A 17,226-nucleotide genomic window follows, 5' to 3' on the forward strand; every position below is an offset into this window, starting at 1 on the left:
CAACTGGTAAACGTAAACCCAGCGATACCCATCTCTATGCGTGAAAAACGTGGACTCTATATAGTCGATAGATAGATAGATGACAATTTCGTATTTGATCCATCGTACATACTGTACTCACTCACTCACTCACAATCTCTCGTGGAGGAAAATATCTCCGTAAATATGTACACTGTACTGTATAGCCAGCAGATAGATCCAGATAAATACTTTTCTTCGTACAAATACCAATCCGACATATCCAGATCCAATTCCAGATCCAGATCTAGATGCAGATTCAAAGAGGCAGGACAACTTACAAACAAGATAAGATGTACATACATACATATAAATCCATCATTCAGCATCCAGATTCCAGAATCACATCACAATACCAGCCAGTGGATCAATCCCCATCAACAAATCCAAAGCTCGAAAATTTCGGGGTCACAGTGCTTCGTACTTCGTACAGCACTTCAAACACGTTTCGAAGCACCCTCGAGAAATTGAGGAAAATGTCCAGGGTCTGGTATGATCGATCAGTCAGTCAGTCATAGGAACATTGAAAATTTACATACTAGGTATTGTGCTCCGTTGAAAGATTTTTTATCACTTATCGACGTTATCCGCCGTTGATTATATAATACGCGATTTTTCGATGGGAACTTTCATTCGAGTTTTGTGATTGGTTGGGAGCGGTAAAAAGAAATTTACATACATACCGGTATACATAACTAGGTAGTTGGGTACAGGGGAGGATTATTTTATCCGATATTGTATTTATTCGATTGTAGTGTTTGAAAGAGGAAGAGGAAGAGGAAAAAAATTAAAAAGATTGACAAATTGAATACAAAAGCATGACTACACATATCATATTTGGATTAAATCATACCTATACCTACCTAGACACATTGAAATATTTCTACTATTTCACAGTACCTAGTAGGTAGTGACTCTAGTCAGTTGAAGTATTTTTGTTTCGCACATCCAAATCCACGTCCCCAAAACTATTAAAAAATAAGCTAGACCAAATGTCATGTTCATGCTATGCCATGCCATGCCATGCAACGCCCTGCTCTGCGCTGCGCTCCCAAATGTGAAATTGTGCATATCTCGCGCTCGAGACGTGAGCTCGGCAGCGTGCGCGAGAAAAGCGCACCCTAAGGTTCCTTACTTACTGGAGCGAGCGAGCGAGTTCAGCCGGTTGGATAGGTTTGATTCATCATGTCATAACCTCGAGACTTAATTCTTCGTATCAGGTAGAATGACATCGCGTGCGGTGCGAAAGCCTCTTGGTCACTGCCACTGCCACTGCACAGCACGGGACTGGACTGAGCTGGACTGGATCTCTGGATGTTCATGGCTTTTTGAGTCGTTTTTTTTTTTTTTTGATGGGATCAGCAGTTGGTCCTTGCCTTGCTTTGCTTTGCTTTGGGTATGGGTTTGATTCAATAGTTTTGTGCTGTGCTGTGCTGTGTGGTGGGGGGGGGGGGTTTGTTAGTTTCTGAATTAAATAAAAGAAAATGAAATAAAATAAAACAAAATAATTTCCACACCACCACCAACTTGAATTTTCCTGTTGCAGGTTGGTGAGAGAGCTAATTCGATATGCTTCGGTGAACATGGATGTATGAACAAGCCGTTTTTCCTCAGGGTGGATGGGGGAAGAAGGCGCAAGCAATAATAGCCTATGAACTTAGTATCCCGTATAGTATGAAGTATGGAGTAGTGAGAAAGTTAGTGAGTGTGAGACTGTGACTATGACTATGACTGTGAGTGTCAATGTCATCTTGATAAATTGTGTACTTTGTACAAACAGGGTTGGATCCATCTCCCGACTGAGTTCGACTCCGTATATTAATGGATCTTTCGAATCGTCCATGGGGTCTAGAAAGTCGAGGATTGGAAATCAAAATTTTGCATAATTCTTTCTTCTTCTCTTCCATAACATATTCATTCCCATTCCCGTCAGCCAGTGTCAAATGATCTTCATTCAATTATTCTAAGTTTAGAAATATACTGGTATGGGAAATTACAACTGGTACCTAGGAAGTGTTGTCGCGAATGATGTTACCGTTGTTCCGTTGTTATTGTGATTTTATATGGATGGTACTTATTAGATGGAGATGATACTCCGTACGACGCGTGATTGTTATTGATAGATGGAGATGAATGGAGATGAATGATAAATTGAATCATTAATCAAATAGGGGGTGAGTCAAACTACCATGTTTCTTTACCAATATATTACCAGTGACTGTACCGGAATAAAAATGATACTATTCTCAGAAAATTGAGATGGCGTTGAATGGTTGCAGAGATCTGTCAAACATCATTGGAAACATTTACTTTGTATGTATCGGTCAAGACTGAATAGGTTGGCTTGCTTGCTTGCTTGCTTGCTTGCTTGCTTGTATGTAGGTATGTATCATCCCATACGTAACTGGGGCAATGGATCGAAATCCGTCTCCAACGAAACCCAGAAATCCAATGAATGACTCAATATAAGCGATGATTTTTGGGATGTGAGACTTTCTTCAAAATCATGGCGGATCAGTTTTACGCTTTCCCAGCCTTCTCTTCTCTTCCCTTGACTGTGGTTGGTAGGTATTATTACCTACATCATGAGCAGCATACTTTGTACATTTTTGTTTCCATCTCTACTGGCACTGCATACGGGTTCCCATGCTCCAAGCTCCAAGCTTCAAATAAAAAATAAGGATCATCTTGAATGTTGAGAGGGGGTTAATTGTTGAATTTGGACCAGTGATATGGAGATGTTTGTGAGTAGGCGTGCAGCTGAGCCCATCCTTTTTTTGATGGCCACGCTGGCAGTGTCAAGTTCGTTGATCTCTTGGTCACAATAAAATAAAGTGGCCGGCGTCGTCTCTCTATCGGTACATTGTGCAGAGTACGTACCGTTTCTAGTATGCCAGCCAGTACCAGGGGAAAAATGAATAAAGTTGACGGGCAAGGTTAAGGTTAAAATTTGGGATTAGGATATAGTTTCCCGATAGGATTGGTTGCTTGAGGGAAGAAGATGGAATGGTTTCACAAGTTTGGATTTACCCATAAATGATAAATGGTAAAAGGTAAAAGGTAAAAGGTAAAAGTTTTGGTATCAAATCTTGAATGGGAGGGGGCACAACACCATCATACACATTACACGATGATCCGATCAATGGCACATCTTTTTTTTTTTTGCCTCTGGTCATTTCAACCAATGGAAATAAAAGGTTATTGAAGGGTAGAGATGGATGATGGATAGAGCAATCATTGAGCGAGTGAGGACAAGCAAGTCTGATCAATATCAATCCGATTCAAGGCATGTGAACCTTGATACCGACCAAAATCAAGAATTGAACATTAAATTGATCTGGTCCACAAATATCATCAAATCAGCCAATGATACTTGATCATTAAGCCAATTCATCAATTCAGTAATTCATTAATTCTCTACATGATGTCTCGACTCTCGACTTTCTACAATCTTACCATGGTAATATGGTACTCATCAGCACGAGAGCACCCAGGTACCTGATAATGAGCAGCTTATTACTTTGCCTCAAACAAGACTACGCGATACCTATTACCTATCAACTACCCAGAGTATGAATGGGTGAGTGGGTGAATGGGTGATACTGATTCAACTCGGGGTTGCCATGATTTTACTCATTCACACATCTTCATATCTTCATATCTTCATATCTTCATATCTTCATTTCCTCATTTCCTCATTTCCTCATTTCCTCATTCTCACTTCCTCATTCCCTTGAATACCACACCACAGTACCACTCACTACCGCTCACTACCACTTCACTTGACTTGACTGGCCTTGAATCGTTATTGTTACTTTGATTCATTTGATGCCCCTTCGATCTAAGTTCTAACATCCCAAACTTACCCTCCCTCCTCCCAATTTAAAACCGTTGACCGTTGGAAATGTGAGTGAGCGTAATTTCCTCCCAATTCATACTCTACCGTTATTGACCAGGGCCTCAAAGTTCCGATGATTTATTTACGGAGTCTGCGTCCTCTGTGTGTTGTGTGATGTGTGATGTGAAAAAAATCCAGAAAATCAATTAATACACCAAAGGAAAAGTTACTTCTTTAGTACTATCTAGGGAATGATATACCAAAAGAGCAAGCAACAATCGATACTAAAAACTACGAAGTAAAGTACAAGGACAGATGGAGCACATGTACAATTCAATCAATCCACCAATGAATCCATATGAAATGAAATAATTGATTCCATCACACAAGTCATAGTCAAGCGTCAACCAACCAATTCCTCATAAATCCCCAGGAGTAATGAATGACTACCTAGTACCCTTACTAATTACCCTTCACCTCAATTCTCAATTCTCAATTCACCACCCATTTTCACCTCCTAGGGATTCCTCCACCTCCACTTTGAGCCACTCAATAATAATAAACCTGGTTCAGCCCGTTTTAATTACCAACATGGAATTGATTTTATTCATAAATCGTAAATCATAAATCATAAATTATAAAATAGTCAATTACAATGACAATTACCTAGGTCGGTCCCGTTTCTCCACTTTAATCATCCCTATGGTCCAATCACTCTCCAGAGTCTCTACACATATAGTTGGGAAGAGGTAACTTCTACTTCTATCCAAAATCCACTTTCTTCATATTTGGACTGGACTGAAGATACCTACCTACTACTACTTCCTACCAGGTAAACAAGAACCAGAACACGACCACAATCTTTTAGTGAATTTGGAGAGTGGAGAGAAAGACAGGAAAGGAAAGGAAAGAAATCCATATTCCCTGTCATCCTCTCCTCTTGGTTTAAACCTAATCTTTTTTCTTTTTTTTTTTTTTCTTTCCTCTCTCTTCTCTTTGATACCCAGCCGGTATTCTCCTTCTCCACTGTTACGCACAAAAATTGATTTCACAACTTCTTCTTCTTCTTTGATTCGAAAGGAATATCCATACGCCGGCCCACGGGTACCCTCCTCAAAACGACCCAAGGTTTATCTTACCCTAATCATATTCTGCCCTTCCTCTCCCTCCATCTACCTCTTCCACCACCACCACCACTTCTACCTCTACCTCTACCTCTTTTCCATCAATCTTCTACCTTTTTCTTTGAATAGGCTTGAGAAGTTTTTGAAATCATCAACGAACTCATTGATCTGTTTTTCAATCTAAGTCTTTCCATCCTATTCGACTGAAGATTCTATCCTCTTTTCTCTACCGCATTTTCCCATACAATCTCCCCCCCAACATATCCGACCTCGAGTAATTTATTTTACGATCCGACGCTCCCATACTTCCACGATCCCATTCCAACGTCAGATCTACAGGTCTACAGGTCCTACATTGCCTGTATCTATTAGGAACAAGACAATACAATCACGAAAGGAAGTTGCACGGGTTTACAGAATTCTCAAATTCATCAAAAAGATTATCCTCTGAAGACTTGATTGTCAAGAAAAGGTTCGTACTATTTTTATATATATATTTTTTTTACATACAATTTCAGCTTGTTTTGGATTCCTGGAACACCGTCATATCATTCACATTCCACCTTTCCGAATATACCACAACAACCCATGAATGGTCTACTACGACGACGTACACACATACATACCAACATACGAATCTCACCAATTCCCTCGTATTAATTGCCATCCTCTCATCACCTTGTCAAACAAATCAAATCATCCCTCTTTACAATAATATTCGTCCATCCTCCGACATTCTATTTGAACTCTTCGGAGTGGTCCTCGAGATTCTCCAATTTATTTGTTGTTTTGCCGTTTCTTTTTCGGCATTCCCAGATACAAGTCGCATCTTTGTCACATCATCATAGTCTTTGATTTTGGTGTATCAGACTTAGCACAGACTTCATTTCACAAATAACATTAACATTTATTGAATGTTTACTAATAATTCTAAAGGATTAACCTAGAATTTCAAGGACTCGATATTCACTTTGCACACTGTTTTGCATATTCGATTCGATTAGTCTCAGAAGTTTGTGTTTTGCTACCCGAACACCCATCAACTTTCGACTTCCACTCAACTATTCTCGTACCATAAGGAATACTTGTTTTTCAATCACCCCACCCGCAATCATCTTTTCAGTCATACCAAAAGTTCTATTTAATTATCAACTTTTACTTTGAACAAAATCGATTGATGGCGCATACACAACAATAAATTTCAACCTCACTCTTCAATTAAAACATCCCTTGTCAACCCGACAACCACGATAGGATCTCATTCAATCCGAAGCTTCTTGTTTAGTAGCATCAGTCAACTACTCGCTTGCTTGCTTGATCAACTAGCATACGTTCCACTACTGCTACTACTACTACTACTACTACTACTATCACAACTCTCAGCAAGAAATCCTTTTTCTTGCTTCCCGACAAGATTCCAGAGAATCTCGTCGGTCCCCTTGAAGCTTCGCCCATCATGGTTCCCGGAGGTGTATGTGCTCATCTGGAATATCAGATCGAGGACATGTCAGACTATGTGGCAGAAATGACACAGAGACTTGTTGACCACAACACAACAACTGTTTCGCCAGATTTCCGCAAGTTCGTTCTCGGACTCCTTTCATCCACTCGTCTTCCTCACACCACCATTCTCCTTGGTATGAACTATCTTTCCAACCGCATTCAACAACATCCAAAGGTCGTTTCGAGAGGCGGTTCGATGTGGAGACTTTTGACTGTTGGCTTGCTTCTGGGAAGTAAGTTCTTGGATGATAATACCTTCCAGAATAAGTCCTGGTCAGAAGTCAGTGGTATCGCAGTTACCGAACTCAACAACATGGAGCACGCTTGGTTGGAAGCCATCGAGTGGAACTTGTATGTCGATCTCGACAATAGCGACGCCTACCAAGCATGGTTGGCAAATTGGAGCCTTTGGTCTGCAGACAGAAAGAAGGTAAAGGCTGCTACTCTCGAGCGTCTTTCCGCTGCACCTACGCCTCTGGCTCCTATCGATACCAATGTTTCGCGCCGTCCATCCAACGCCAACTACAGAGGCTATCCCAAGAGTGCCACACAGGAGCGACAACAATACATTCACTATGAACATCCTGCTTGGGCCAATCATTCATATCCTACTCCTCAGCATACACCACCATCTGCTCCTGATTCGGGTGTCACTACTCCAGAGTATTTGAGTGCTACCAGTACCGCTCCTCAATATGATTGGAATGCTGCTGCGTACAGCCAATACGCGAAAGCGTGCATGGCCGCGGCAAACGCTCCTTACGTCATGCCCGATATGTCCACTCGATTCCACAACCAATGGCCTCACCACTATAGCCCTCACCATTACAGTCCTTCACATTACTTTCACCAATACAGCTTGAACATCTGGAACCCTCAGCCTTCAGAATACTCTTCGCAAGGAAAACAGCAATACTTCATGCCTCACCACGCATATGGAGGACACCAAGCTGTTGTTGGTTAAGTAATTCTCAATCGTTTATCCATCTGCTTAATTCCATACAACGGATTAAATGCGGCATGAATATTCGTCGTCACAAAAGTTCTTGTTTTCAATTATTTCCTTTTATTGACCTTTTTTTTTAAAGCACATATTACGTTTACAAAAAGAGGTGTCGTCACCGGTCTACCTAGTCTCCTTTCATCAAATACAAGGGTCACTCGATAATAAACTACACGGAATTCATGTCCGACTATCACGATCTCGAGTTGCGTTGCGCTTTCTGGTGGCCGCCTCGATCTTACGACTTTACTTCTTTTCAACCACATCTACGGCGTTACATCAAGCGAATCTAGACATTTTCTTGTTCTCTTTGTTTTCTTCTTCTCAAAATGGGGTTGGGCATGGAACCTGGAAGGTTCCTGGTCTGGTGTTTGGGTTTCCAGGCTTGGGATTGATTACTTACTGAATTTTCGATTTTTCTTTACACATTTTGCCTTTTAGACCTTTGTGCTCAAGTTCAGAGCTATACAAAAAATTCTTAGCAGTCACGTTTGGGCTCGCTATTGCAAAATGTAATTATGCGCAGACTTTTTCTATTTCTTACTTTCTTGGGTCTTGCTTTTCAAAAGCAGTCTTCAAAAAGTAAGCTTCTTGTACTATGTTTTTTTGTTATTCTGGATCTTTCGTCGACTTCTCATTAATGTTAGAGAGTTGACTTGCACAAAAATGGCTGGGTATACGGGATGGATTGCGTTTGTTTTCGATTCCAATCATGTTTCCCACTTGTTCACAAATGATGAATAAAATCTATTCTGAATTTGATGGATTCAAGACACGGGGAACATTTGGGTGGAATGTAGGTGGTTATGGCACGCAAATTTGACATCTTTTCAAGAAAGATTGGGTTACTTTAGGAATGAGGGAAAATTCTATTGCAGTCGAGGTTCGGATATCTCCTGGCTAGCTATGGCCACACTTGAACTTTTCTACAATGAGATGAGTCTAGTCAAAAAGACATTTTGGCTTGTTTGCTTGCACGTGGCAAGTACTTCGTAACAAAAAAGGGCATGCTTGGGTCAAGGGGGTTCAATATATCAGTTGGGGCTCTGGATACAAAGATGGAAATTTTTATTTTTTTCCTTTTACGAAATGATTTTATGATGGGTTCTTGATATCCTGAGTTGTTACTCGATTTTTTCGACTTTTTTTTTTTCGAGGATGGTGAGGGTGGAATTGAATGGAATGGATTCTGATTGTCTTCTACTTTCTTGTCTTTGTGGAAGGGGGTGGGAGTAAGAAAGTTTATTATACCATTTGGGAGGTTTGCATGGAATGGATTGGGATTGAACTTGATGCATGGATGGGTTATATAGATTGAGGACTTGGGAAATTGAGGGCTAGTGTGGGTGAAAAGATATGACAATTTTGATCGTCCCTCACTCATAAAGAATGATCAGGAGGAGTGAGGAAACAAACCTTTGAGATTCAAAGGAAGGCAAAAGACGATTGTGTATAATCTTTTAGATTAATTAAGAGTTTATTGCCTTTGACTTTACTACATTCGAATTGATACTTGTGATGGTGATTATACTTTGATGTGTTGTATAGGTAAGTGGATATAGGAACAAGCTTGCGATGAACATATCGATGTGAGGTTTCTAGAGGTAATGAGAGATTGTGGAATCGGATCTATTATGTGTTTAGTGATTGGGTGAATGCGCTGTGTTGTATGTATTGTATTGTGTTGTTTAATAGGGATGTATGGATTGGAGCAATGGAGAGGATCTACTACTTTACAATACAATATTGTATTACGAATGATAGTATTTATTATATTATACAGTGTATAGTGCATACTAGGTAGGTAGTGAGATTCGCATATAGAGTCCCAAAGCGGTGAATCTATAAATGCTAGATCTTTCGTCTTTGTATTAGGGTTAGGTTAAGGGTTAAGGGTTAAGGGTTAAGGGTTATGGAACTTGAGGGGGGGAATCTGTTGTAGATAGGTACAGTACTTATTGTGATTGTTGTTTAATCCTTGATTTGATGTGTATGTGATGGGGAAGGTTTGATTGGTTGATTGATTGTGGAGATGAAGATGAAGGTGAAGATGAAGGTGAAGATGAAGGTGAAGATTCTGAGAATTAGTTGGATGGGAGATGGGAGATGGGAGATGGGAGATGGGAGATGAGTGGTGAGTGATTGAGAAATTAGATTAGTATATTGAAGCTCCCGGAGAGGGGAAATTGGGTAAGTTAAGTTGATAGTTTCCAATATGGAATAATTGGATGTGTTATGCGGAATACGGATTATCTGGATATTTTGGGAGTACATTATTATAGGTCAATATGGATATGTAGATTTCCTATCAGCTCTTCCTTTGTTGTACAGGTGTTCAGTGTGAACGGGGATGAATGCGAATGATTTAGCTAGAGTGATTTATTATATATCTGATTTGATGAGAGATCGACTGAGAAGTTACGAGTGTGAATTCGAAATACTTGGGAGAGAAGTTCTTATCTCATGGCTTGGGGGCTGGATTGTTGTTTTTGTTTACTTGAGTGTTCGTCGTCTCTGCTATTTATACCTAGGTAGGTATGAGTGATGCTACTTGTTGTCAGTCGCTATGAGATCTTGATTTGTGAGGACAGTTAGACAAGTACGTTTATTTTTCGCAGAGGAGAAGAGAAGAGATTTTGAGGAAGGTTGCTTCTGACAAACTTTGTTTATTCTGGGGTTAGTATTAGCAAGTGAAAGTCTGATGGAGTAGATACTGAGTTAATATGGTGTTGCTGAGTACCTATTGGAGGATACTTGCTTAGATAGTTCAATTGGACTACGAGTATTCATAGTTGGTATAGGTCAATCTTACTTATTCACTACTGTAATACTCCGAACCATCGGTTTTGAGCACCGGAGTGAGCTTTATCATCGATATAAGATCAATCAGAGAAGAAAAGCATTCCTTTCATGACGGTGCATGATGTATTGAAGAATTGAGAACTAAGGATTTGTATGGTGATAACATGGATTGAAGCTTATTCCACATAGTTTGGACTTGAAAATTGAGTGTCTGCGAGGTAGTATGAATTCCAAGAGAAGAGAAGAACGTATGAATATGGCAAGTGGTATCGCAATTGCAAGTTGGTGATTGACACCGGCACTAGACCGGGACTTATAGGAGTTTAGGTGATTGTAAGCGATCAAGCATCGAACTTTGGTCAAATAAACATAGACTGATGTTTAGTTTACTGCACTAGTTCACTTGATCTCCTAACTGATTCTTTACCTCATAGTTAAGTTTAATTCAAGAAGGATCACATGATATAGAGAACACATATAAGTTGTCCGATTCCACTTCATCCAGTTAATTCTTGACTTGCCGAGACCTTCAAACTATTCTTACATTTAATAAAACATCGTTCGGCGACGATAATCTTTCACCATGTCTGTAGCAAAGTATTACGGGCCAATAAACTTACCTTCTACCATCACACTCATATATTGCGCAAATACTGAGTACTCTATTGATGTTGATCATATTGGTTGGAACTTCAAGAGCGTGAATCATACCACCACAATAGAAGCAACGAGCTTTCGTTCTGGGAACAGCAAACGTAGCATCCTCATACCCAACCACAAACCTCTGGTGAACACGTACTACATCATCACAATTGGTAGTGAAGTTTGGGAAATCAGATATATATATATATATATGATAATGTAATACAAGAGTCGGCGAACTCTGTAGACGAAAAACATGGCAAAGCGACTCGTAAAGAGGGGGAGGATACCACCTACCATATTGACAATCGAAGAAAGATTTGCACAATTCGCTATGCGTATGTCACACCAATGCAAACGGGAATTCCAAACTCTCTTGAGGAAAAGCCAATTACCACCCAAAACCTTACACCTCGGGAAGAAATATCCAGATTTCCCATCCGAAAGAGTGCTGCCTATGCTCCAAAGAACGCTCCAATTTTTACCCTCCCAATTAAAGTCTTAGACGATATCTTTGCATACCTTCCAAAATCTTCTGTTGTAGCATTCATTCTTACTTCTCGCAAATTGAAGACTTCCCTCGGTCCAGAATACTGGACTGAAATCCTTGACGTCGTCAAGACTTCTCCGAAGGAAACTACTGATCTACTTGATCTCCTCTGCAGGGACTGCGAGCAATACATCTCGTGTCACACATGTCTGAAGCTGCATGAACCGTCTGCTTCGACGAACACCAGAAAATGTTGGGAGCATGATAAAAAACTTGGAGTGCAAACAATCATTCACGAGCAAATTCCGTTTTAGTGACATACAACTGGCTGCGAAGTTATATCACGAAGGCAAATACGAATCTTCACAACTTCAGCTACGTTCGATAGGCAGAGCAGGAGATCAGCTGATTAACTACCATCGCCATCAACTGAACGACCATTGCGTCACTCATGAATTTCGCATGAACTCACAGGCCCGAATCGTCTACCGTTCTCAGCACGTGTACTTGGTTCCTCATAACCTTCCAAATTCCTTCCCCGAATATTGCAGAACGCTCCCCAAGACCCTTTTTGGAGAATGTCTAAATAGCCTACACAATGATCGTCAAAGAATCTGTCACCTCTAACAATGGTTGGATCCCATTTCTATGTGCGTGCACATGAAACCTCTCGGTCACTGGTCAACACTATCGTGCATCGGCCTGGATCACATACAAACAAAGTACACAATTTGTGGGACAGAATTTCAAGACAATATCGTCAGTTGTGGGAGTGAAGGATTAGCATTTGTGGTTACGAAATGGATGGACTTAGGGAGAGGGTTGAACCAGGATCAAGAATGGGAACGGAAATTTGATTTTCAAGAGCTTCCTAGACATTTCGCTATTTATAAAATAGGGAGGATCGGTCCCATTTCAAGGTGGTGGGAAGATATCGAAGGAGAAAGCAGATATGTGCCAACTTTGAATAAGGCTCAGGAAAAGGTTCTGGGGATACCAATACGTAAGGGGACATATGATCCCGAAGAGTCCTGATTTCGGCTCACAGGATTTTTCTCTGTGGAGTGATTCAAAAACCTCAAAGGTAAATAGGAAGTATTAAAAATATATAATACGTTTCTAGAGATATCATGTTAACAGCCCAATATGACTACAATTTGAGGACATGATTTGTGAAGCATTGGAGCCAATTCGTGAACTGACTATTTTTACATATTCGACTTGAAGCATTGCGAGCAAGTAATGAGATAATACAAAGAAGTAAAATCTGGCTCAGAAGGTCATTCCGTGAAGTAGTAACGTCTGGATACCTGGACTTCTGGAATTCTAGATATAGTGCTAGGCTTTGAGCCTTTACAAGACCAAATTAGGTAATTTTCTCTTTCCATAGCCCCAATTCAGAGCTCATGATCAGATCTTGGTATCCAAAGCAAATTTAACAATGGAACAGCCTTTTACGCCTGGTGGCCGGCTCTCCTTCAAATCGCGAGGCACTGTTTATCGCGAAATCTTCTCTATCGTGTCTGCAAAACAAGAAGAGTGCTGATTAAGCACAGCCTGATGCCGATGAATTGGCGAGGCTGAAGTGTGGCTTGAGCTCCCTGCCGATGAGGTGTTTACATTTGTATACCAACCACAAAGTTGTCGACCGCAAGAAACCCCCACTATCACTGTTCACGTCTCTAGTAGTTTCAAGGCATATTCTAGAATTGAGCTTTTCGAAAATCACAAATCATTCCAATTCGCACAGCGATATCTACCAACACCAACAAGACAGGTTCGCCCTGTGAGAGGATAAGATGGTTGCGCCAGCTGTTCCTGAGATCACCGAAGAGATCGTTCACGAGTCCATCGATGCGCGATCTGAAGTTCTAGCAGCTTTGAGAGAATTGGGGCCCCCAGATCTGGTTCAATTGATCAAGCAAGCCCCAAGAAATCCAGGAAAGCAGATTGGTGTATATCATCATGTCACCGGCGTCGATGCATCATCATCTGCAAGTTTAGCGGCATATATCAATACCCTTACCTACAAAGAAAACCATCAGTCTACGACAAAGATAGTTGAGGGCGTATATTGGTCGGTTTAGAAGTTTGTCAATGCGGAGCGTTACTAATTCCTATTAGTTGTTACAATGCCTTTTCTCGATTGGATATGCGCGTCCATGTCACAATTCCAGGAAGCGTTGAAAGTTATTGTATCGATGAGCGAGGCGATAAGAGGACGACCACTGACGAGTTATGGTTGGAAACATACTTGTGTAGTGTTCTTCGGGCATATTCATATGCGGATGATGGAAGTGGAGACACCATTCGAAAGATAATTGGAGTTAGGAGATTCAACCCAGTGACAACGACGGAGACAGAACATAGATTCCTTCAGGCTGCCGAGCAGTTGTTCTTTAGAGGTATGCCATTTGATGTGGAGACATAACCTAAGACTAACTTCTGTAGGCTGGCAACTTGGATCCGATTCGATCGTTCAGGTACCAAATAATGTCTCGAATCATCTCACAACAGGTCTTCTGAAATACTTTCAAACCACTGGGCGATATGCCTCTGGAATTAATCTATTTGAAAAGCTCCGAACCCGAAATATTGAGGTTTCCTCTCTTTTAGCCAAGGTCCTGTTTATGGGCAATGAGGAGGTACAAGCCGTCAGAGTATTACATGAATCTGTGAAGCAGTCGCCAATGGATTATGTTATGCTTGATACTCAAGCCGAATTTTTGAAAAAGAAGGCAATGGACCCCAACAAGCCAGAATTCAAAACTGAAAGATTACAGATGGCCCTTGGCTGTGCAGATCGAAGTACCATTGCTGCGCCGAGCGAATTCGGAACATGGGCACGCTTAGCTGAAGTTTATGTTGCCATGGAAGATTGGGAGAATGCTCTTACGACTTTAAATTCATGCCCCATGTTTACATATCAAGACAAGGATGCACCTAACATGCCAGAGCCTAAGGAAATCCACCTTCCAACCCTTCCTGAAACTAGGTTAGATGAGATCGATAGTGAGACAGAGTCAAGGTTATCAGAACAAGTTCACCAAAGCCTGTTGAACCTACGTGCCGCTATGTACAAGGGCACTTTCAAGCACGCTTATAGTATCTTAACAGAAATGACAGCGAAAATTGGCTGGGATCAACTTCTCAAGATTAGGAGTAATGTATTTGTCATGGAAGAGGAGTACAGAAGTGAAAAACAGCCACCAGTTGGTCAGCAAGGTGATTCCACTAAGCGTAGTGCAAGCACCGACGTACTGAGAGGAAGTCCAGGTCCTCGTGCAAATGGCGATGACCATTCCGACGACGGAAAAAGTACGAATGGCGATTCGGCAGCCCCTAAACCGAACGCTGAGGATGGTAGCGGAGCCGATGATTCTGTAGAGAAGCCTTCACATACCGTTGCAGCAGAAGAAGTGAAAAGTGGCAACGAAGATGTGAGTGACGCTCGAAAATTCCCCAACGATTTCGCTAACATTGAACAGAGCGAGACCACCGAAGAACAACTTTCCAGATTCAATAACAAGAGACTTTGTGAGCGTTGGCTCGATAGCCTATTTATGGTTCTCTATGAAGACCTTCGTATCTATACTATATGGAGAACTGAAATGGCTCAGTACCGTGCACAACAAATGCAGTATAAGAAATCGGCCGAGGAATGGGAAATTCTCGGTTCATTAGCCGATAGACTTCATCACCAGCCGGAAGCTGTTGAAGCTTATCGCAACTGTCTTCAAATACGTTTCTCTCCCAAAGCATTGGCGGGAATTCTTGCCGAATTGGAGAAGAACAAAAATACTCGAGACACAGTTGCCAGTGTTATTAGACTGGTCACTTGGCAATACAGATGGTACTCGGAGTTCTCACCAGAGTTGTTGTACACAATACGCACACTGATAGAAGATGAAGGTGCTGTGAAGGTTAGGAGTATTATTCAAGCAACAAGCTTACCGCAAAACGTCTTGGACTTGACACATCACTATGCAGCACTTTGTGCGGCTTTTAGAAGTAGCGGCACCGAAGGATAAGAAGCTTATGTCGTAGAAGTCAGGAATAGATGTTTCGGGGTTATACGTGTAGTTAGGAGTGAGAGCAGGAAATGGAGGTTTTATGTTCTAGAACTTAGCGGGTTAAGATGGGACTGATATCCAAAAGTTGATAGGAACAAAAGTTCCACTTGGCACAAACCATGTATAGTATACTATAATTGCTTTGAGAGGTATAATAATTAACACATATACTTCTATAATAGCTATGTTTCAGGATTCTAAAGCTAGCTTTGTATTCGTCTGCGCTGAAGAGCAAATGTCACCTCATTCAGGGTTGGGAAGTATTGTTTTCCATTTTCCCCTTTCCCTTTCTCTTTCTGGTGTTCTCATTTTACTATGATCATACTTTGACTTTTCAAATTTTGAATCTTTGCACTTTATCAGCTCGCCTCTAATCCTTACTTTTTGGTCTTCTATCGCCTCATCATTTGCGATTCTTTTCTGGTCCGCCTGCCTTCTAGCCTCGTTGGCCCTCTTTTCTTCTTCGTCTTGTTTAATCTTCAATTGTTGACGCTCTTCATCTTCCTTTTTCATTGCTTTTTCCACTTTGACCCTGTAAGAATTGCGCTCGCTCATTTGGCTCAATATCTTCGATTGTTCGTCCGCTATTTCGTCGTCTTGTTTGTGGACTTTTGCGAGTTCTGCGTCCGCATTATTACGAATTTTCCTTTTAAATTCCACTTCACTCTCTTGCTTTCCCTTTTCTTCTTCAGTCGCGAGTATAGCTTTCTCTAGACTCTTCCGGCGGGTTTCCTCTAGCTCATACTTTGATCCCTTTAATCCATCCTCTTGAATCTTCTGCTTGATTTTCTCTAGCTGATACTTTAATACATCCAAATTTTCCTCTAGAGTCTCCAGATAGTCTTTCGCTCGCTGTAACCTTGATTGCTCCGATTTGGCCGCTTCTCTTACCTTGAAGTATTCGAAATGTCCGAGCTTTGTCGTCTCCAATCTTTTATGTTCTTCTTCGAGTCTCCTATTCTTCTCCTTTTCCTCAGCATCAAGCTTTGTACGTGATAGAGAGATATTTGGCAGCAAACTTTTAGATGCTTTTAATTCTGGTCTTGATTTCGTTACTGGAGCTTTAGACGATGAGGTGTCAGACCCGTGATGTTTATCTTTCTCGCGATGGCTCTTATTGCCAGAATCTGCCTTACCACCCCCTGTGGAATTTGATGAGCTACCTACTACGGTGCTAGATGAGTTAGTGGACACGTCATGACTTTTGGGAATGCGAAGTTTATTTCTCTCACTCCCAGAGCCCGACCCGCCGTGAAGGGAAGCTGTACTTCCGACCTGGGTAGTGGATGAAGCGTTCGTCGATACATTGTTGTGTGTTGATGAATTAGCCGAGCTAGTGGTACTGGGTGTAGCAGATTTTCCATCCTTCTTTTTGCCAAGTAAAACTTTCATGATTTCTCGGATTTGATAAAATGGTATGATATGTGATTATCCAGATGCATTTAATGTGTATTCTAATTCCCTAATTCCGGGTTAAGTAATTTTATTTATACAAATCTGATCTGACGTCGGAGAATTCCAACAGTATGGGCGGGCGCTTAATATTTATTGGAACGTCTAAAAGCAGTACTGGGTTTGGGCCGGGCCACATGCAGTGGCGGGAAGGAACCGTTGATAGGCTACGAGTCTTGCTGAAGGCCAGGTTCTAGATAAAAAAAATGAGTGATTTTACTACCAACTGGAGAAAACTACAGTCAAATAACATTCTTGAAACAAAAAAATACGACATGCTC

At 41.1% G+C, this 17,226-nt stretch overlaps 3 protein-coding genes across 3 annotated transcripts; 2 read left to right on the plus strand and 1 right to left on the minus strand.

The window, feature by feature from the left end:
• Positions 1-6,436: 6,436 nt before the first annotated feature.
• Positions 6,437-7,447, plus strand: EAE97_002770 (uncharacterized protein; the record flags this gene model as incomplete). The annotated part of the gene is made up of 1 exon (XM_038873282.1): positions 6,437-7,447. One exon carries the CDS (start codon positions 6,437-6,439, stop codon positions 7,445-7,447), a length of 1,011 nt encoding a protein of 336 aa, XP_038736488.1.
• A 5,617-nt stretch (positions 7,448-13,064) lies between these two features.
• EAE97_002771 (uncharacterized protein) lies at positions 13,065-15,770 on the plus strand. Its single transcript, XM_038873283.1, has 4 exons — positions 13,065-13,497; positions 13,545-13,825; positions 13,872-14,860; positions 14,909-15,770. Exons 1-4 carry the CDS (start codon positions 13,220-13,222, stop codon positions 15,449-15,451), a joined length of 2,091 nt encoding a protein of 696 aa, XP_038736489.1. The 5' UTR covers positions 13,065-13,219; the 3' UTR covers positions 15,452-15,770.
• Positions 15,737-16,885, minus strand: EAE97_002772 (uncharacterized protein; the record flags this gene model as incomplete). Its single annotated transcript, XM_038873284.1, has 1 exon — positions 15,737-16,885. The coding sequence occupies one exon, from the start codon at positions 16,883-16,885 to the stop codon at positions 15,737-15,739; it is 1,149 nt and encodes a 382-aa protein (XP_038736490.1).
• Between the last annotated feature and the right edge of the window lie 341 nt (positions 16,886-17,226).

Source organism: Botrytis byssoidea (assembly GCF_014898295.1).
Source record: "Botrytis byssoidea strain MUCL 94 chromosome Unknown BBYS_004, whole genome shotgun sequence".
NCBI classification, from domain to species: domain Eukaryota; kingdom Fungi; phylum Ascomycota; class Leotiomycetes; order Helotiales; family Sclerotiniaceae; genus Botrytis; species Botrytis byssoidea.